We start from the raw sequence: 21,246 nt of genomic DNA, 5'->3' as shown, positions 1-21,246 counted from the left end.
ATGAGAACTCAAAAACCAACCAATTAGGTCTGACAAACCATGCCATTTCCATCATGCATGTACAAACGACTCTCAGAAAAAAAAAAGAAAGAAAAAACTGGAGCAGTTATGTTTCTATAGACTCTTGCCACTCAGATTTTGATTTCCTTCCAGCTTTCTTAACAAAACTCCTATGTTCAGCAAGCACACTTCCCAACCGTCCAGGAACAGGTCACGATGGGAAGATGCAGTGATACACTTTTAGCTGTTCAGGAATCAGACAAATTAGTGTTATCAGTAATTAGCTCATGGGAGGAGTGACTTTTGCTTTGAACATGATTCATTACAGTTTGTTCCCCACTGTAACTGAAGAACTCGTCGGGGAAGCTTGAGAAATGTGTTTACCAGCTGTTTCCATCTACTCCTCGCGACAATTTTCTTAAAGTATTTTCAGTTGGGTTTTCTTCAAACTCATCTTTTTTTTTTTTTTTTCTCCTTCCTGAGGAGAAAGAGGCTACCAGAGTCAATGGAACCTGCTTGGTTTTTACCAAATGATCATTCTGATCCAAAACTTCATTTGTTAGTGTGTCTCCACCTTTTCGGAGAACACATTTGTAGGAAATCCATTGCCATAAAGTAACCCCCACTGGATAATCTGGGCGACCTTTAAACTGGGCTTCGGAAACCGCATTTTCAGGAACGTTAGCATAGTACATGTAGTCTTTCTGAACTCAAAGGTGGAACTAGAGCTCCAAGTTTATTGTGTTATCTTGGTCTGCCATAGGTCCGGGGTACCCTTCCCAGACGCAGTGGTGCCAGTGCCTCTCTTCTGGAGCTTCTGCCCTCCATTTGTAACATCACAGGAGCGCCACATTAAAATAAAAACCCAATGCTTTCTATCCTGTTGTGTTAGGAGAAGTCTCTCCACGCTGGGCATCACACATCCTTGGTAACACCAAGATTCCATCAGCTGTTTCTCTCTGGGATATGTCCATTAAAATGCTGAAATTATTTGGAAACTTTTTACCCTTGCTTTGTAAATAAAACGATAAGCAGTTCCATATTGTTTTACCCGGAGAACAAGACTTCCAGAACAGAAAAGCATTCCTTTACAGTTAAGACTACGTTTTTCTCCTCCATGGAACTATCTTTTGTGTTATTTGTATGAGAACGTTGCTCTTCAGTATGAAATTAAATATGGGTTAGTAGTGGAATAAGAAGTAAATTTAAATAATTCAGTTTAGAATATTCATCTTACTTCTGAAACAATAATTCATGATAGCGCAAGCATGTCCTCTGTAGGAATAATATTTAGTGTTCCGGGGGACCTTGAATTCACTCTACTTTTCAGCGGTGTTCGCTATCCGCTCTGCCCATTTCTCTTAGAGGAACGGACCTGAAGAGTTGATAAACAAGTGACGCTATTTTTACTTCAAAGGTTTCAGAAACCTCACAAACCTTTTCTGTACTTTTGCAGTGACTTTCAGGAGTCAGCGCACATAGCTAATTAGTTTTTGAAATAATCACTGCACAAGACATTTTGGCTTGGGACTACTCAGAACGGCAAAAGTTAAAAAAATTTTTTTTTTTTGAAACCTCGCACATGCGCAGTGAGGTGCAGCTGCTTCGCCACCCCTCTCCACCGCCTTTCCCCTAAATAAGCTGCTGTGACCCCGCGATCGCCCGGGCTCTGAAGGAGCTGGCTGTTGGGGGACCTCGCAGGGTCTCTCACAGCCCAGTTCCGGTGCCCTTCCCTACTCTCCCCGCGCTGCTCGGGAGCGTCCGGGAGAAGGCCGGCCCGGCAAGCCCAGCCTAGCCGCCGCGGGGCGTTTTTCGGCAGCGACCGGGCTGCAGCCTGGCCGCTGGGCTCCGGGCTAGCTCGGCGGAGGCCTGGCCCGCGTCGTGGCCGCGCTCTGGCCGGGCGCGCCGCGGGGAGGCTCGAGGGGTGGCTCCTGTGCGGGAGGCCGGGCCGCAGAGCCCCAGCGGGAGGGAGGCCTTGCCTAGTTCAGCTCCGCCGGCTCCCAGGCCCGAGCGCCGCCGGAGGACAGAGTGGGGAGCCGGCCCCGAGGCCGCGGGGCGAGGCCGGGTGTGCGGCGAGGCGCTTCCGCTCTGCGCTGGCGCGCCCTCCCCTCCTGGGCCCCGCGCGCTCACCGCCCTGCTGCCCGCGCGTCCCCGTCCCCGTGACCTCAGGGTTGTCTCACCGATTTTGCCCCCAGTCCCCACGCTGCCGGTCTCTTCTGGACCTGAGATCCGGAAGATGCTCCTGGAAGCTGGAGAAACTTCGGGCTAAACTTTCGGGATAAAGGAGGCCGGGGCCTTGCCCTCGGCCCAGCGCGGCACACCGTGGCCTGTCGGGGGCAGGCCCCTCGTTTCGGGGACCCAAGCACACCAGGGGGAAGGAATGATCCTCCAGCGGACCCCCTTCTCGGGTCTGGACCACTGCCTAACCTGGGGGACTAGCACCTAAGCCGTGCGTGTGCTCCTGTGCTCCGTCCTTGACGCCGGGGGTCGTCTCCAGCGAAGCACCTTCCAGCATTGTCTCTTCTGTTTTGTACAGTAAATAATAATAATAACAATAATAGGAATTTTAAAGCACGGGAGCGCAAAACCCCACATGATTTCTAAGAAAAGCTCAACAATATAATTTGTGAGACTTAGGGGTTCTCGAGATGGTGGTGGATAATCTTAAATGCAAAGTGCTCAGAATTTTCTTTGTAGTCATGCTGGCTTTGGAGCAACTTTTAATTAAGAAGGCTTGTGTAAGAAAGATGCACACACGACACAGCAATAATTTGTGTTTGCTCTGCATGTTACAGCATGAAACATAATACACTGTTTGACTCCTATTTTTAAAACCTAGATTTTTAATAATCACCGCTATTTCTGGGTAGGGTGGGGGAAATGAAGTCATTGCCCTGATCTTAGCTTTTTTGGGGGAGTCTGCATCCCCTGAGACACTTCCAGAGAAGCCATGTCTAGGTGTATCTAGGTCTGTGGGATAGTCACTGTCATCTTGACACTGCTGACCTGAAAAGCCACAGAGCCTTAGGACATAGGAGGCCGACTGTAAAAGAAGTGAGAAGCAAAAGGCAAACACAAGTAAGACATAACCGCCACACTTGCATAGAAATGTCAGCCTTCCAATTCATAGGGAAGTATCCATGGCTCTTTTGCTCTGCTGGCAAATTTGCTGGTACAACTGGGTGGTCAGCTCAGACCCCAATGCAGGATCCTGATGCTTATGCTTCAAACAAGGGTTGTACCTTAACTCGGGTAGTCTGTTTGCTTTCTTCATGATAAATAACATCTGAGCCCACTGATTTGGCGCTGGAAAATACAGCACTTCTATCTTAAAGTGTGGAAATATAAAGTTACTTCAGTGATTTTAAACTGGATGTTGGCAAAAGGGATTGTTGAAATCTCAAAGTTGACAAATGACATCCAATTACTAGTTGAATACCTTTGAAAAACTACTAACATGTTTGAATTGAAAAGATTTTTTATCTATATAGACCAGATAATATTCTAACAAGTTTAATAACCTGTTAACAAGAAATTTTTCCTTATTTAAATGTTCCAGATAGTTTGCCATTCCCTACATGACTGAAACCCTCTCATCTTTGCTCTCAAAACACAGTATTTGGAGTGACTTTACACCTGAAATCAGTGATAGGCATACACTGTTGGATTAATAGAGATTGCATTATATGAAGAATGAATTAATTTCTCTTATTAGACTTTATGCCCTGACAGACAGGCACATTCTCTTAAGAGCAGAGTGCCCAACACACATAGTGATATTGTATATGTTAGGCTTAAGAGAGGAATAGCTGGACACTCCAGAGACCTCAACAGGTTTCTAAAAAGGTGGAAGTTAGTGTATGATTAGTATAGAGAGGACTTTACCTTTTCAAATTCAGCGAGCAACTGGAAAGCAGCCGTGTTAAAATGAACAAAGCTTTATGCTTGAGAAGCATGCAGTCCCACAACAGTGAGATTTTTGTGGATTCTCAGAGGAGATTTGTAAAGAGAAACGGAACAAGATTTTAAAACTGGTTTTAAGTCTCATTTTTATAAATAACTGGATAATGATTTTGAAATTGTATAACTAGCTTTTTCCAAAAGTAGGCAAAAGCTTCCAAACTTCATTGAAATAGTTTTCAAGTTACTATTTAATTCCCAGTCAAATGCATAGTTTTATTTGACAAGCACATGATATACCTATAAATGCAGTTGGTGCTTTAATAATAAGAACCTTAGTTTGTAACATTTTGGGTAGTTCTTCACTTTACCAATAGTCTAAAGGGTTATATGTGATCATGGGACATTCCTTTAACTATGTAAATCAGAGAAGCATTTTGTTTTAAAGTTAATAACTTGAAAATGGGTCAGAAAAATATAGTGGCTTTCTTTTTAATTGCAGTAATCTCTTCATTATATTTGATATTTAAATTACCAACAATTTCACTTATGGGTATATTAGATCATTATGTTACATTTCTTCACTGAACTTTAATGACATTAGGGAAAAATACTAGATAAAAAAAGATGAAACTTCATCAATACATCTAACTTCAGATATGAAATAGGCATCCTATACTGTGTTTCATTAGGACAATAAATTCTATTCATGGGCATTGTTCATGACATACACAAGCTTCCTAGTTTAAAGCATCCTTTCTGCTTAACTTTTCAAACTGTGTAACATCCCATGAGTAGGTTACTGAGCTCTTAACCATGTTAAGGTAGAAATACATAGCAAAGCACCTACTAAAAGTGGAAGGCGAGGCAGTTTAGGAGTTTGAATTGTTTAAAGATTGAAGCCTTTTAGTTTTAAGGGATTTTTTTTATTCTTCAAAGTGCAACAGGGAACTGAAAAATAAAACTAGGACATGTCACTAGCAATTTGAATTATTCACTCCGGGTTGCCTCTACATCTCCACGTGGGAACAGACACTTCTACCTTAAAGGCCCTTTGGGAAGAATGTAGAAGACCACTGCAAGACTTAGGCTTTAGAGTTAAGGGGAAGGACGGTGTGGCTGCCTTCTGAACTGGAAGAAGCAAAGGCTTGTACCTGCCCTGGACTGTGAAGCGGAAGACTCCACACACTTCTTTCTTTCGCAGGTAGGTAGTCCATTTCCCAGCCCGCTGGGAATCCCACAGGATACCGAGACTCCTTCAGAGGAGATTTTAAAAGTGTCTGTGGAAGATTCCAAATGCGAAAACCAGAGATGTGTGTGTTTCCTCCTGGTGAAGACGTCAAGGATTTCCGGTCTGCTACCTTTAGGCAGCAGCTGTGGCTCGCTGCCCACTTGACACCTGGTGAAATGGTAGTTTCAGAGAGAGAGAAATATTTAAAGTGACACCTGTCACTGAAACATTTGGGGCACAATTCTCAAGGAGTAGCTAGAACTAATGATGGTAAAAAGAAAGGCCGAGGAACTCAGTTATGTAAGGTAGTTTTTCCAGGTAAAGATTCTTTTGGAAATGTCACTCAGCTGCGAAATGACGCCAGAATTGAAAAGAAATTCTTTTTAAAAATCATACTGAAATAAGGAGACAGTAAACTTGGTAGTAATTAGAAAACCCGCAGGATAGGATATTTATCATTTTCCCCCTTCTCTGTTTTCCATAGACTCTCTGGGTGTCCTTATTGCTTGTTAATATATTGTAATTTAGTGTATGCACACAGTTGCTGTGACCCTCCAGGAATTCGGGAATCAGAAATGTCAGGTAGGTAAGAGAGCCAGGAGGAGGAACACAGAGTAACTGGAGGTTGTGCAGCCACTGTTGTATTGATCCGATGACTCGTATCTATCGGAACCGACATCGGGTCCGGAGAGACCATTCCCCAGGTCCCGGTCCGGGCTGCAGTCGGGGACCCTGCGGCTCTCGGTGCTTCGGTGCCGACGGCGTCCTCTAGGCGGACGCCTGCGCCCCGTACCCAGTCAGCAGGGAAGTGACACCAGACGGAACGCGACGTGAGTCCCCGGGTACCAGGGCTTCCCTCTGCCTTCCTTCTATCATGGTTGTGACGTCACGCCCGGGCCCTACCGTTGCCAAGGGACGGCTGCGTTCCGGTTCCGGTCGGTTGCCCCGGAGCTTGGGTACACAGAAGCAGTCGGCCGGAGGCCAAGGGGTCGCGGAGTGTGAACATCACGCTCGGCGCCATGAGCCAGCGCCAGGTGCTGCAAGGTAGGGAGCTGTGGGCGGGCGCCCCGACGGGATGGCGCCGGGGGTGGGGGGGTGGGGGTGGGGGGAGGGGGGGCGGTTGCTCCACCTTGCCTCTCTCGCTAGTGTTCGAGCAGTACCAGAATGCCCGGACCCGGTTCGTACAGATGGTGGCAGAGCAGGCGACCAGACCTCAGAACATCGAGACACTGCAGAATGCGGGTGAGCCTGAACCACGCCCGGCACCCTGGCCCCACACCTCATCCTGCATCCATCCTCGTCCTCCCACCACCCAGCGCCAGCCTCACCTGGTCCAGGCCTGCCTTCGCTCCGCTGTCAGCCTCACTTCCTCGCCTCATTACCAGCTCAACTTTTGGGAGGCTTGGGAATGGGCTTAAAAGTGAGGCGATGTTCCTCCGGACTCTCTCCTCTCTGAGGGAACTTGTGGGTGAAGCAGAGGATGGAGGAGGCCTGGGATCATTTCCATCTTCGTTACAATCGGCCAGCCATGTGAACTGCCTGGAAGTCATTTTCCCGGATAGGAATCTACCCTAACCAGACCCATTTATCCCGATGCCCTTTCTTGCCACTCTTTGATCACATTCCCTTCCTAGAAGCGGAGAAATTTCAGGCTGCTTTCGCAGCTCTCCTCTTGACTAGTGGAAGAGGAGCAGTGTAGTATGCTTGAATCTTTCTCAGAGATTCGAAGTCGGTAAGGACCTGGCTTTGTGAACTCTACGAAGCAACCCTTTTCACCTCTTAGTCTGAAGTCTGAAAGAGAGGAGGGAGAGAGAGGAGAGTTCATTTTTGACGAAACTAGTCCTCTGCTCTCTCTCTGTCTGTCTCTGTCTCTCTGTCTCTGTCTCTGTGTGTGTGTGTGTTTTCTTAAGAGACAGTTATTCGCCCCTAATGGGGCACCAAGGACAAACCACAGAAAGAATTCCATCCTAGATGAACTTGAAGAACCAGTGAGTTTTTACTAAGCTTTATTAAGTGCAAACAGCTCACCAGCAGCTACACCACTGAAAATCCGTTTCTTCCTCAGCGACCTTAACTACTTAGACGTCCTGGAGAGGGTTTGGACTTCATAAACGCCTCCTTCTGCAGTCTTTATCTTTACCCACCCCGTGTGTGTGTGTGTGTGTGTGTGTGTGAGAGAGAGAGAGAGAGAGAGAGAGAGAGAGAGAGAGAGAGAGAGAGAGAGAGAGGAGAGGTGCTGAGAGGGTTCCTGCTGGTAGCCACACAGCTGCTGAGAGTTCAAGAGGGCACCAGCCTTGCCCAGAGGACAACTTTCTACAGGACCCACTGACTGAACTGTATTCTAGATTTTGCTCACTGGGTCTCAAGAAATCCCTAGTTTATAAGATGAGATCTTTAACACTAGTTTAAATGAACACATCATTAAAAATAAATTAAGAATACGTCGTCATGGTCACAGCATTTAGACAGTGTTTGCTCTGGGTTTCTTTGAGGAAACACCTATTTATCAAATACTTTCTCTCCTCACTGGAGTTTGCTGTTTGTGGTTGAGACAGGGAGCCATTTATAGTGAAGAAAATATGTTTTTAAAAAGTCTTTAAATATCTGTGATGTAAGCGCAGTTGCAGGGAATAATGCAGTCCTCCTGTCTAGCTCCCTTCTGTGACATTTTTTCAGAACTTCAGCACATGTATGCTGACACAGAAATTCCTTGATCCTAATTCACAGCTTCCCAGTTTGTTTCTCTTGCTTTACTCTATGAACTTTTGCTTTGAGACCCTCTGTGATAGTCAGGATACTTTGACTATTACAAAGATCGTTTGTATTTTCCTTTGTAGGTCTAGAGGAATTAGTGTGTGCAAATGCCATGGAGCCTGGTGGTAGTCAGAGGACAGCTTAGGAGGTCAGGGTTCTCTTCCACTTCATGGGTCCTGGGTTGATCCCAGGTTGTCAGGCTTGTCAAGGACCTTCACCCACTGAGCCATCATGCCAGCCCTCCAATTGTCCTCTTACAATCGTGACCGCTTCCTGCTGTCCCCATCCCTGGGCAACCACGGAACTAATATTTGTTTAAAAAATGTTGCCATTGTAGAACTCAGTTTGTTCTATAATTGTGTCATGTAGATTTATTTTCTTTATTCTATGTACAAACATTACATTTATTAGGATGTTTTACATTTTAAAAGCAGTTTATTTTTCTCAGTCCTACTCACAGTACTCTGAATGAATGCTTACTGTTTACAAGGATTTACTGCTTGGGCAATATGTACACAAGCAAAAAATACTTTTTAAATAAGAAAGCATTTAGAAAAAATTAATTCTGAAATATTTAAATGTATATAACACTGAAGATATAGAGTGTCTTTTGGGATTTTGAAGGCAGGTTCCCTCTTCCCTAAGAGGACAAGGTAGAATACATTGTGTTTTGTTTTTTCCTTTTAAGACAAGGTTTCAGCTTTGGTGTCTAGGTTGGTCTTGAACTCTCTGTCTCAAGTGATCCTCCTGCTTTCTTCTACCAAGTAACCAGGGTTATGCTCCAAATGTATGAGGAATTTAATTTAAAGTAGATGACTACGTGAATACCAATCTACAAGAGACACATGACTTGGACCTAGCATTCTACACTTGCTTTTGGCTTGTGAAGAAATAAATACAAAAGAGATTATAGTAGTCTTTCAAAATGATCTACTTTTGATTATCATCTTAATGTCATGTTAAGGGTTTTTTTTGGGGGGGGCATTTTAAACATACTTAAGTTTACTAAATCTGATAATTCTTTTTAGTAATTTAAAATCATGATTATCCCTGCATGTATATCCCTTTAGTTAAAAATAACCTACATATTTTATTATGGAGCCTTTTATTCCTTACAAGTCAGTAAGATTAATAGATATTTTCAAGAATATATATTCTTGAAAAAAATCAACATCGATTTAAACATGCTTTTGAGTGTGGTTGAATCTCATATTACAGGCAAGCTTTCATCACGCAAGTGCCTTCACTTTGATATGTATGGTATGGATGCATTTTACTTTTGACTTTGACACATGGACTATGTATCTGGCATATGTGCATTTTATTTCCCATCTCCAACATATTCTTTAATTAGACATACAGCATAGATCCAGGATTATAGGAGAAACGTTTTCCATATAGGCATAATGAGAAAAGCATAATTGTCTTGTTAAGAATTTTAAATCATTGTATGTGAAAGGAATATTAAAGATGAAGATTATTATGAACTTTGATGTAAACTGTTTAAAGAAGTTCTCAGTTTACATCTTTAGGTACCAGTGGCCATTAAATAAGAATGAAACTTGTCAGCCTTTGGAATCTCCCTGGGAACCACCAGGGGAATTTGAATGAAGCTAGCCCTGTCAAACCTTAAAAGATAAATCCCTGGAGGTATGAGGGATAGGGCTGATAGTAAATTTAAGCTGGTCTCTGGAGCTTTAGGCTTCTCTTGTTCTAAAAATGTCTTATCAAACCAGAGCTCTGTAAAAGTATACAGAGAAAGGTCTAGAGTCCTCTAGGTGCTGAGAACCAGTGTAGCGGTTCAAAGAATTGGATTGATAATCTGCTTGGATCAGGGCAGTTCCACAGAGCATTGTGATTTACCGACTGAGAAGCAGAAGGGAACAAGAGGTGTATTTGCTATCTGTTGATTGATTTTATGTCTATGGTGAACACTTTATCCCTTCATTTTGGCTTAGGTCATCTTCGTATGAAGTTCTTTTTCAGTGGAGCAAAAACTGAGATATCTGCTGAACAGTTGTGTTGGTCCTAGGAGAAACCTGTGCTATATTCTGGAAAGAATGCTGGCTTTGCCTAAGAGCCAATGGGATGGCCTATGAGGATACAAGCTAGGATACTCTGGTTTACAAAGAGGAGTGCTGGCTTTGCCATCTGCCTTATGCTTCCTGCCATGACAATCATTCAGTGTTAATTTTTGAAGATTTATCTAATTTTGTGTATATGAATGTTTTGCCTGCATTTATGTATGCATGTGCACCATATGTGGAACTGGTACTCACGAGGATCATCTGGAACTGGAATCATGGATGCATGTAAGCAACAGGAGCTCCTAACCACCGAGTCATCTCTCCAACCCTCAATGTTAAATTCCTGGCTTGTTTGCCTTCTTTCTAAAGTATTGATATTGTAAGTGTGAGCATCTCTAGAGAGAATAATCTCTGCCCACTCTTCTAAACATTCTGTTTTATGCCTGTCAAGACAGTCATTGCCAAAGAATGTGTGGACTCATTGTTTTTCCATAGAAATGTTTTTATAGCAACAGGCATCTTGTTAAAGTTATCCAGGCTGGCCTTGAACTCACTTTGTATCTTAGGCTGCTCTGGAACTCATAATCTTCTTGCCCTAGCTCTGAGTGCTGGGATACCACCACTCAGGCATACAACATGAAAATGTTTTTTTTTTTAGAATACTAAAGTCTAATTTTAAAATGAAACAGATATCTGTCAATGAAGACATTGGCCATCTTGTTGAATTTATCAAAAGATACAGTTATTTATCCTACAATTACTTGTTATTTTATGTCAAGTTAGCTACTCTATGTGATATTTCTGGTAAAAAATGTTCCTCTTTATTTTGTAAAATATTCACCCTCTTCTCTTGCTGACTGAAAACTATTTAGTCCTCAACCGCAATACTAGCCTACATTTCTGATTTCAGTTATCAATCAGCTCCCCAATACAAAGCTATTGTTATCATTTTAAACATACCATTTTGTGTGAGCTACGGATTGAACCCAGGGCCTCTAACATGCTAAGTATATAGTGTACCAAGTATACACATCCTTTAAAGTAAGCTTTCTCTAACATGCATACAAAGATAGTAAACTGTCTAAATAGTTTAGGGAAAGTAGGTGAAATAGGAATTAATTCTGTAAAGATTGTGTGTGTGTGTGTGTTTGAACTGCCTCACAAATATCTTCTCTGCAGATATTACCAAGAATCATGTAGTAGAAACAAGTCCTTTTGGTATAGCTCTTTTACCGTAACATTCTGCCTTCTCCCTAGTATTTTAATCATCCAAAATTAAATAATCTTATATGTTTCATAAGAAACAACACATTAGTAAAAGAAGATAAGATAAAATCAATTTTCAGTTGTCCACATGACTTTCAAATTACACAGAACTGTAATCATTTGAATGATTCTTTTCAGTATGGTGTGATTTTTAAGGGGTGGAACAGTTTAAATGGCCAATAAGAGTTCCTTTAAGTTTTTTTTTTTTTTTTTTTGGTTTTTTCGAGACAGGGTTTCTCTGTGGTTTTGGAGCCTGTCCTGGAACTAGCTCTTGTAGACCAGGCTGGTCTTGAACTCACAGAGATCCGCCTGCCTCTGCCTCCCGAGTGCTGGGATTAAAGGCGTGCGCCACCACCGCCCGGCTTTAAGTTTTAAGAATATATAATTACATTATTGCTATACCTAACATTGTATGCCTAATATGAAAATAACTACCAGCAAAATATATTTTTTTAAATTTTGCTTTTAACTAAAGTTTATCTGAAAGAAGAGAAAGTTGTACACTAATTTGCACAGTTGATTCTTTTGCTATTAGTGAACATTTATTGCATTACAGGTATCAGACGGACACTGAACATGCGCGCTGATCATGAAAACATTAAAAGGATCAGTTTTTGCTCTTCTGTGGCTTATTTGCCAATGGATATAGATTATAATATGTGATATATATTATAGTTATATATTACTATGTATATCACATAATATACAATAACTACATATTACTATTGTGATATATCTATCACAATAAAATAAATATTACTATTTATTTGAAGGACACCTAAATCAAGATTTGGGTATGAGGGGTTCTGTATTATGGGATGCATCTTGGTGTAGGTATTACCTCTGTTAAATTTTTGAAAGTTAGTCAGATGCAACTGCTTTTATGCAGAGGAAACATTATGTGTGAAGACAAGAAGGCACAGGTAAAAGTGGTGCCGGGCAGAAAAGGCCAGTGTTGAGGTATGGCTGGAGCTTGGGTTGCAGGGGCCAGGACTGGAGTCAGTTGAAGCTGGAGAGGAAGAAGGCCTACTTGCAGAGTTGGGGTTTCTCCCGAAATAAAGGCAAAGCCATCTCAAGGCTTCAGGAGGAGGAATGATTGGGTCAGTGCTGTTCTTGGGAATGTGGTTTTAGGTTAGTGTGGACAGTAGTCCAGCAGGGGTTGATAGCACCAGGAAGAAGAGCCTGTTTATGCTGCAGAAGTTGGTTGGCTAAGAGCCCTGGAAGGGGGACATGCACAGGAGGGCAGGGCAGAAGAAGACAAAGATGGGCTGGGAGATGACTCCCAGAAGTCCTTCCTGCCTGAATACACCTGGCACCGGATAGAAATGGAGGACACACAAAAGCAGAAGGATTGGCTCCTCCCTCTCTAACACTGTGGAGGACTGAGTGAGCTGCTTGAAGACAGAGTGGAGCTTAGGAAGGCGAGCTTAGCTGGAAAGAGGTTTAAACACATGGAACTTACAAACTTATTTGAAAACTATAGGAAAGCTCATTTAATGTTTCCTCATGTAATTATAAACATGTTCTAATCACTTTGTCTCCCATATAATACAATTTAATTGAAAGTAGCTTTTTGTTTGTTTTTTTGAGACAGGGTTTTTTGTTTTGTTTTATTTTTTCGTGTAACAGCCCTGGCTGTCCTGAAATTCCCTCTGTAGACCAGGCTGGCCTCGAACTCACAAAGATTCACCTGCCTCTTCCTCCTAGAGTGCTGGGATTAAAGGCATGGTTGGAAATAAATTTTTTAATGTGGTGTTAGGGATTGAGTCCAGGGCCCTGCACATGCCATCACTGAGCTATGCATTCTACCCTGAAATCACTTGTCTGTTCTCTTTTGAAATCTCATGAACAGATGGTAGTGGTGTTGATCAAGAGTGAGATAGATACACTAGAAAAATTAGGGGAGCTTTCATTTAATGTAGTGATCATAGACGATAATTATAGCAATGCTAATGGCAGAATAATATGAATGAAGCAGACTGAGCCCTTTGGTGTCCTCTATAGACTAACACACGAGCCACTTGTCATCGGCTGGTAGACCGTGACGGGCGACAGGAGAAACAGAGACAGGCCGGTGCTGTGACTGGTGTCTGCCTCAAGTTTGAGATGAGGATTTAGTGGGTTGCTATCTGCTTGTTTCTTAGGGAGACACTTGATACATGATAAGACTGAATTTGTTAAATAAAAAATACATTTGTAATATCTTCTGTTGAAAAGGAACACTTAAAAGAAATTCCACACTAGCTCAGAATTGAGAATAATAGACATTGGATTATGGAACACACACACACACACACACACACACACACACACACGGTTATTTATTTAGGGGTAGACTCACAAATCAGAATCCTCTGCTGGAACGGAGAACAGAAACCGAATCCCACAGCTGGAAAAGAGGCCTGACAAACGCTTTACATCGGCATAAATAGTATAAGAGGCCACACCGCTTATAACTACTGGTTGTAGGATTTCTTACAGCACCTTCCCCTTTTGTTTAAATAAGAAAGCTCTAAGCCTAATGCAAAAGTATATACAATAAGAACAAATATATTCAATAATTATCCTATCCTAACTAGTTTAAGTCTTGTATAATAAATAAAAATTGTGATAAGGATGCTAAAGTATAGTTCTCCATAGCTGATGGCTTCTGGTGGGGGGAAGTGGGGAAGGACTCAGTTTTCTTTAAGGACCTGGCCACAGGGAGTTTGACCAAGCTCCAGTAAATACATGGGTAACATAAATTGGATTCTGCTTTTATTGGGGGAGGTCATCACATTGGTGACAGTGGGTGGATCTGGGAGGACTGAGAAGTGAGTGTGATTGGTTACATTATGTGAAATTCCCAAATAATCGATAAAAACATATAAACATGTAATGTAGAAAGTAAAAAAAAACAAGTAAGCATTAAAAGGGCAAATTGTTATAAGAAAATAAAAACAGTGAAGGAAATGAGAGCCTGTTATATATTAATCACTGATGTGAAATAGTTTCAGTAAAATATAGCCACTTAAATATAATAGCTTATAGGAATCAAAATTACAAACCTATTAGAGGGGCTAGAGAGATGGCTCAGCAGGTCTTGGGTTAGGTTCTCAGGACCCGCATGGTGGCTCAAAACCATCTGTACCTCCAATTCCAGGGAATCTGAAGATCCCTTCTGGCCTCCTTGGGCTCTTACATGAACATGGTACACATATATACCTAGGCACACACATACACATAAAGTAAAATTTGAAAAATTAGAATAAGGATTAATAACCAGTTGTATTATACTAGAATATGCTTACAATAGGAAAAAGTAGATGGGTGACTTTTGGACCAGAGTCAAGGGTCTGAGTGAGCTCCCAGCTCCTTAGGTCTCCCAGTTTCCCCACGCTGTGTGCCTTCAGTTCCACACACAGCTTCCAGTTTCCCCACGCTGTGTGCCTTCAGTTCCACACACAGCTTCCAGTTTCCCCACGCTGTGTGCCTTCAGTTCCGCACATAGCTTCCAGTTTCCCCACGCTGTGTGCCTTCAGTTCCGCACATAGCTTCCAGTTTCCCCACGCTGTGTGCCTTCAGTTCCACACATAGCTTCCTCCTTGTTTTTTCTGCTTGCCATCCTTTCTCTCCATTGTAGTCAGAGAGATTTAACATTTGATCCTGTTGCTACTGTATTGCCAGAATAAAGTTCCAAGTATTCAAAACAGTCCGTAGGAAACTTCCAGACTTCGTTTCTGTTTTATCTCAGCTCCTTTCCTCCTGTTGCCTTCCTGTCCTGTAGTCACCCTGCATTCGTGGCTGTCCTTTGACCTCTACAAGTACATGCTGTGGCATACATGTGTCCACACGTGGACTACACACACACACACACACACACACACACACACACACACACACACCTGTAATAAAAATGAACAACTAAAATTTATTTTATATTTTCCTCAGTCAAAATAAGTAAATTTAAGATAGTTAAATAAAGCTCGGAACAGATACCTGAGCAACAATGGATGCCCCCTTTGCTCTTTCTTCTCTCTTTTTAAAGGTATTGAGAGAAAGAAAGGGACAGAGAGAGACAGAGAGAGTGAGAGAGAGAGAGGAGTGCAGCACACACGTGAGACCAGAGGGCAACTTTCAGGAGTTTTCTCTTTCCACCATGTGGGTCCTGTAGATTTAAAGTCCTCAAGTAGGCACATTTACTTGTTTAACCATCTTGCTAGCCTTTTTATTTTTATTTTTTCTTTCTTCTAGAGACAGGGTCTTGCCATGCAGTCCAAGTTAGCTTTATCACAACTGGGGACCAAGTTTTCAAACATTTGAGCCTGCGTGGATATTTCAGACTCCAGTACTTCTGCTCAGAGGCAGAGCAGTGCTCCTAACGTGAGCATGAGCCGCATGCCATGCCTTTATTTATTTTAAAAGACGTAACCTCCCTGTGCTGCCCAAGCTGGCTCCAAGTTCTATGCTCAAAGGAGACAATTCTTAGCCCTTTAATAGCTGGTTCTATTTGTGGGCCCCACCTTGCCTGGCTAAAAGACTTACTGTGACTGAAGTAGACCAAAGGCCTATTAGCAGACCTTTTAAGAATAATATTAACTTTTTATTACAGTGATACTTTTAAATATTATTATGACATAGCTTCACATGTGGCAATACTTAAACAAGAAGTAAGTTGGGTGTTGGGGAATACATCTTTCATTCCTGCATTCCGGAAGCCTCTGAGTTTATCTCTGTGAGTTCAAGGCCAGCCTGGTTTACAAATCAAGTTCTTGGACAGCTAGGCTACCTAAAGAGACTCTATCTCAAAAAAGAAATAGTGGATCAGGCTGCCCTTGAACTCACAGAAATCTGCTTGCCTCTGCCCCTTGAATGCTGGGATTAAAGGTGTGTGCCACCACCGCCCCACTAAAAACTACACATATATATGCAACACCATGACCAAAAAGCAAGTTGGGGAGGACAGGGTCTATTTGGCTTCTGCTTGTACTTTGCAGTCACTCACTGAAAGAAGCCAGGACTGGCTCTCAGGGCAGGAACCTGGACCCAGGAGCTGATGCAGAGACCACAGAGGTGTGCTGCCTACTGACTTGCTCCCTGCAGTCTGCCCAGCTTGCCCTCTTACAGAACCCAGGACCACCAGCCCAGGAATAGCATACCCATAACTGGCTGGGCCCTCCCCATCAATCACTGATTAGGAAAATGCCCTACAGCCAGATCTTATGGAGGCATTTCTTTCAACTTGGATTCCCTCCTTTCAGATAACCCTAGCTCGTGTCAAGCTGATATAAAAGTAGCCAGCACACTGAGTGTCCCACCATTGAGGTACCCTACCATGTTCAACCCCAAACTTATAATTAGAATTATGAAGTCCCCAAGCCTGTGTGAGGTAAGAACTCCTCTCGGTAGAGACGTGCCTGGAGATGGTGCAGATAAAGCAGAAGCTGTGCTTTAGGAGGCAGACACTGGGGCACCATTTGAAAATTTATTTTCTTCTCTAATAAAGTTACCTTTCTCAAGGTGATTTATTGAATACAGTTATTCAAACCAAAGTATTTCACACTGACTTTTCTATTTTCTGTAATTTTGGAGGTTTTAAAACTTGGTATTGTGCAACTGTCTAAAGTAAGGAATGTAGGAATATTATGACATGGCAGAAATACTGACATAGAAGGTTAACTCCGACTGGGGGCAAAGGAACAAAAGAAAAAGAATTATCAGCCATTCATTGGCTTTGCATTTTTAAAAAGATTTTTTTTGTGTGTGTATGTGTGTAGGTATGTATGTGTGTATGTATGTGTGTGTATGTGTGTATGTATGCGTGTATATATATGTGTGTATATGTGTGTGTATGTATATGCGTGTATATGTGTGTGTGTGTTGGTATGTGTACTTAAGTTCAGGTGCCTGAGGAAGCCCCAGAATGCAGTCCCCTGGAGTTGGAGTTATGAGTGTTGTGAGCTGCCTAATGTCACTGAGGACTGAATTCAGGTCCTATGGAAGAGCAGCAAATGCTCTTAACCTTTGAGCTACCTCTCCAGCCCTGGCTTAATAGTTTATGAGCCAGATGTATTTAAAAATGAGAAAAACATAAAAGGAAGAAAATTTTTTGACTCTGTGGACTAGTGAAATAAAAACTAAAAATTTCCAAAATTGGGAGATTTGTAGTTGGTTAGTCATAACTAACAAGCCGTTACTAATAAAGACTTAAATTAAATATTATAACTCCAGATAATTCATTTTAAGAGTTTTTTATTAGTTTTAAAGATAGGGTCTCACTACGTTGCCCTGACTGGATTGCAACTTGCTCTGGAAACTAAGCTGGTTTCAAACTCAGAGAGATTCTCCTTCCTCTGCCTCCCTAGTGCTGAGATTAAAGACGTGTACCACCATGTCTGGCTATTTTTCACATCACTAACAATTCAGAGTTCTTGTAGTTTAATTTAAAATACAATCCAATATGAATAACAAACTATTAACTGTTTTCTCAATTACGTATTTCGAAATACGTATGCCTTCACACACATATCAAAAAGAGAAAAGGAAAAAAAGAAATACCAGATCCATCTGGAAAAAGAATAACTTGAAACCACATTGTGGTTCTTAAAAACACTATTTTTAGCAACTTTATGGTTGTGGTCTCCAGAATGCATTCAGTGTGCTTCTTCACCATTTATGTTATTGACCTCGTTTAATAAAGTGTCACATATTTATTATAAGTATGTCAAGTAATATTTGATAGCCCAGTGAAGAGATGTGTCAAACACTTAAGTAGACATCTTTCCAGTAAAGACAGAAATGACCAATAAACACATAAGAAGATGCTCAGCGTTCCTGGCTGGGGAAACGCACATCAGCCACAATGAACGGCCGAAGCACACACACTAGATAGCCGCCACTTACAGTGATGGGGATGCTGTAGGTTCTGAGCCCCTTGTGGTGTAGCTGCTTTGGAGACAGTGGGTCTTAGCTGGTGATGGTCAATAGCACTGTAAGCACACAGCATACTCATCATATACTTAAAAACGATGAAAATGGTGTCTGTCCATTGTGTTGCATCACAGCAAAACAAAACAAACAATGCGCTAAAAAGAAATCTTTTTTTAATATCCAGAAACTTTCCAGAAATAACCCATGTCAGCATTTGGTAATTATTTCAATTCCTTACTCTGTGCTTTAAACTTTCTGTTGTGAGACTTCTGTCACTGTCTCGTTAGAAAGTCTAGATAAAAGTACCAACAGCATTCATGAACATGGGGCTTGGTTAACACAGGCCCTGAACCACATGCGAGCAGGCAGCCTCTCCCATGCAGGCAGCTGTGGTCTTAGGGAGCATGGTCCAATCTGCCCAGTTTAAACAGAAGTAACCAAATGAAACTGGAAAGCTAAGAAGACGCAGGCTGCATAATTAAATACATCTTGACAAGCATAGCTGTTTCTAGCTTGCGCTATTTGGCAGTGCTATTTTTGGCCTGATTTCATGTTACTGTAGATGCTATTTTTTCTCTTTCAAATGTTTCTAAATATAAAATGAGACAAGAATATTTGGCAATATTCAAGTTTGTCTATCACCAGAATATTCTTTATTAAAATTTTATTTTTTCTTTTTGGTTTTTTGAGACAGGGTTTCCCTGTGTAACAGCTCTAGCTGTCCTGGAACTAGCTCTTGTAGACCAGGCTGGCCTCGAACTCACAGGGATTCACCTGCCTCTGCCTCCCGAGTGCTGGGATTAAAGGCGTGCACCACCACCACACAGCCCATTATGTTTTTATTTACTTGTTTTGTGTGATGTGTGTGTGTGTGTGTGTGTGTGTGTGTGTGTGTGTCTGTGTGTCTGTGTGCCACAGGGTACATGTGGAGGTCAGAGGACAGCTGGGTTCTCTGCATGTGGGTTCTGGGGATGGAACTTGTATTTAGGCTTGGTGGCAGACACCTTTACCTGCTAAGCTGCTGAACCCCAGCGGGATATATTTTTAAAGAATAGATGTAATGATATCAAGTTTAATAGATGTATATGTTGAATAACATTTAGAAAGTCAAGGGGCACTTTGCCCCAGTTTGAATGCTGTCATTATTTCTTGTGACTTTAGACTTAGCAGTGTCACTGAGGCGGAAGTAGCACATGGCACTTGGCCGGCTTTAGGGGTAAGAGGAAGTTGGTGTAAAGGGTTGGAATGTCCTGTGAGGTAGCCATGATGCATTTATCCATTACTGGGTTTCCTTCCCCGGTCTCCTCTGTCCTCAATACACATTGTTCACTAACTATCAGTAGAGAATGTCTGAATTTGGGATTCATTCCATCAGTTCCTAACTGTGAACATTTTACTTGGTCATCCTCAGCTTCAGTTTTTTCATTGATCCTAAAGAGAGGGCCTAGCACTAAGGTTTGTCATAGACGTAAGTGAGTTAACATGGAAAAGGTTCGCGGAGCAAAGCTTCTGCGTGAAGCTCCGGGCTGCATAAATGACTTACGTGGTGATGATGGCCATATGGCCGCTGTATCTTCAACCCTGGCACAAATATTATGGGGGAGCTAATGATACATTTGCTTCCTTAGCACAAAGATTTGTTTAAAGATCCACTTGTGCCTTTCGTGAGTGCGAGTGCTGGCCCCAGAACAACGGCTCTCCCGGCTCTCAAGTCTGAGACAGCCTGAAAGCATTTTCAGTCTGAAGAAAAGACCAAACGGGACAAAGGACCTGCAATGATGCTTGAGAGACAGGGTTCGCAAAGGTGGTGGGGTTGGGGGCTGGGCTTTGCCGCAGACATGCTACCTTTCTCTCTCATTCCTGCCCATGGCATCATAGGTGTTTACCTGTTGTGAAGAGATGTGAGTTCCCATCCAGCTCCAGAGCCACAATTTCCTCTGTGTTAGTAATTTTGGCAGCTAGCATGATTTTGTGTCTTGGCCAGTTAGATGCCTCCATAAGAATCCAGTTAGTTTTCAGTGAATACTCTGTGTGTGTGTGTGTGTGTGTGTGTGTGTGTGTGTGAGAGAGAGAGAGAGAGAGAGAGAGAGAGAGAGAGAGAGAGGAGAGAGAGAGAGCTTTGACCTCATGGTGCCTCTGCCTCAGCCTTTGAAAGCAGGGCATTACAGATATGTACTGCTATGCAGCTCGCTTCTGTTTGTTTTTTTCTGATTCGTTTTATTTTTAAACCTTCATTTTCTCATTGAATAGATGCTGAATCACATGTTTTGCTTTGCAAATTAAAATTTTGCTGAGTTCCGGTTTCCATACTTTACCTCAGGTATAATGTCCTTGCTGAGGCCTCTTCTTCTGGATGTGGTTCCTACGATTCAGCAGACTGCTGCCCTGGCCCTGGGGAGGCTGGCCAACTACAACGATGATTTAGCAGAAGCTGTCGTCAAGGGCGACATTCTTCCACAGCTTGTCTACTCATTGGCAGAGCAGAATGTAAGACTTTAAAAAAAAAAAAAACTTTTGTTTTTGTTTTCCTTAGATTTAAAAAATTGAGAGCTTTGGCACAGTTGTAAACTTGAAGCCATTAGTATCACTAGGACGTTAATACAACCTTAGATTCCTGTATGTGGGTGAGAATACCTTTAGGGAATTTTGCCTTGGAGCTGGTAGGTTTTTTCTTTCCTATGAAGAGGATTATGGAAAGGTTCAGGTGACTAGACGTAGGCAACGCAATGCTTCTCTGGACCTCCCACCATGAGGATCTGCCTCAGGGGAGAGGCTAGCGGCCTGGTGAGACTGACTGCTTTCAGCAGCCCTACGTGCAGGTGAATGGCAAGTGAGACACAGCCCTGAGGGAGAGATAGTGTTAAATGGGAAGTTTGATAAAGCATTTTTCTGAGAAAACAAGCAGTCTAACTCTTTAAAACACCGGAGGCTGGAGAGACAACTCAGCCATAAACTGCTTGCCCCACTAAAATCAGTACCTGTGTTCAGTCTCCAGACTCCATGTAAAAATGGCAGGCACCGTGGCACATGCTTCTAATCCCAGCCCTGGGGATGAAAGGCAAGAGTTTAAGGACCTCTGGAGTTCACTGGCCAGCCAGTCCAGCATAACTGATGACCTAGGCCGAAGAGGTACCTGACTCAAAGGAACAGAAGACTCCT

The 21,246-nt window shown here is 42.5% G+C and overlaps 1 protein-coding gene across 2 annotated transcripts in view; it reads left to right on the top strand.

Moving 5' to 3' along the window:
- Window positions 1-6,025: 6,025 nt before the first annotated feature.
- The window catches only part of Spag6 (sperm associated antigen 6), a 53,796-nt gene continuing 38,575 nt past the window's right edge, over window positions 6,026-21,246 (top strand). Inside the window, exons 1-3 of one of the 2 annotated variants that reach the window (XM_057787852.1) lie at window positions 6,031-6,175; window positions 6,278-6,373; window positions 20,408-20,574. In XM_057787852.1, coding sequence (XP_057643835.1) covers window positions 6,151-6,175; window positions 6,278-6,373; window positions 20,408-20,574 — 288 coding nt within the window. In that variant the 5' untranslated portion in view covers window positions 6,031-6,150. Of the gene's footprint in view, window positions 6,176-6,277; window positions 6,374-20,407; window positions 20,575-21,246 lie in introns of both variants that reach the window. The other variant, XM_057787853.1, reaches the window with a different exon arrangement.

The sequence above is a fragment of the Chionomys nivalis genome, chromosome 13 (genome assembly GCF_950005125.1).
Source record: "Chionomys nivalis chromosome 13, mChiNiv1.1, whole genome shotgun sequence".
In the NCBI taxonomy this organism is placed as follows: domain Eukaryota; kingdom Metazoa; phylum Chordata; class Mammalia; order Rodentia; family Cricetidae; genus Chionomys; species Chionomys nivalis.
Note: the sequence above shows the minus strand (reverse complement) of the source record. Positions and strands in the feature narration are given on the sequence as shown.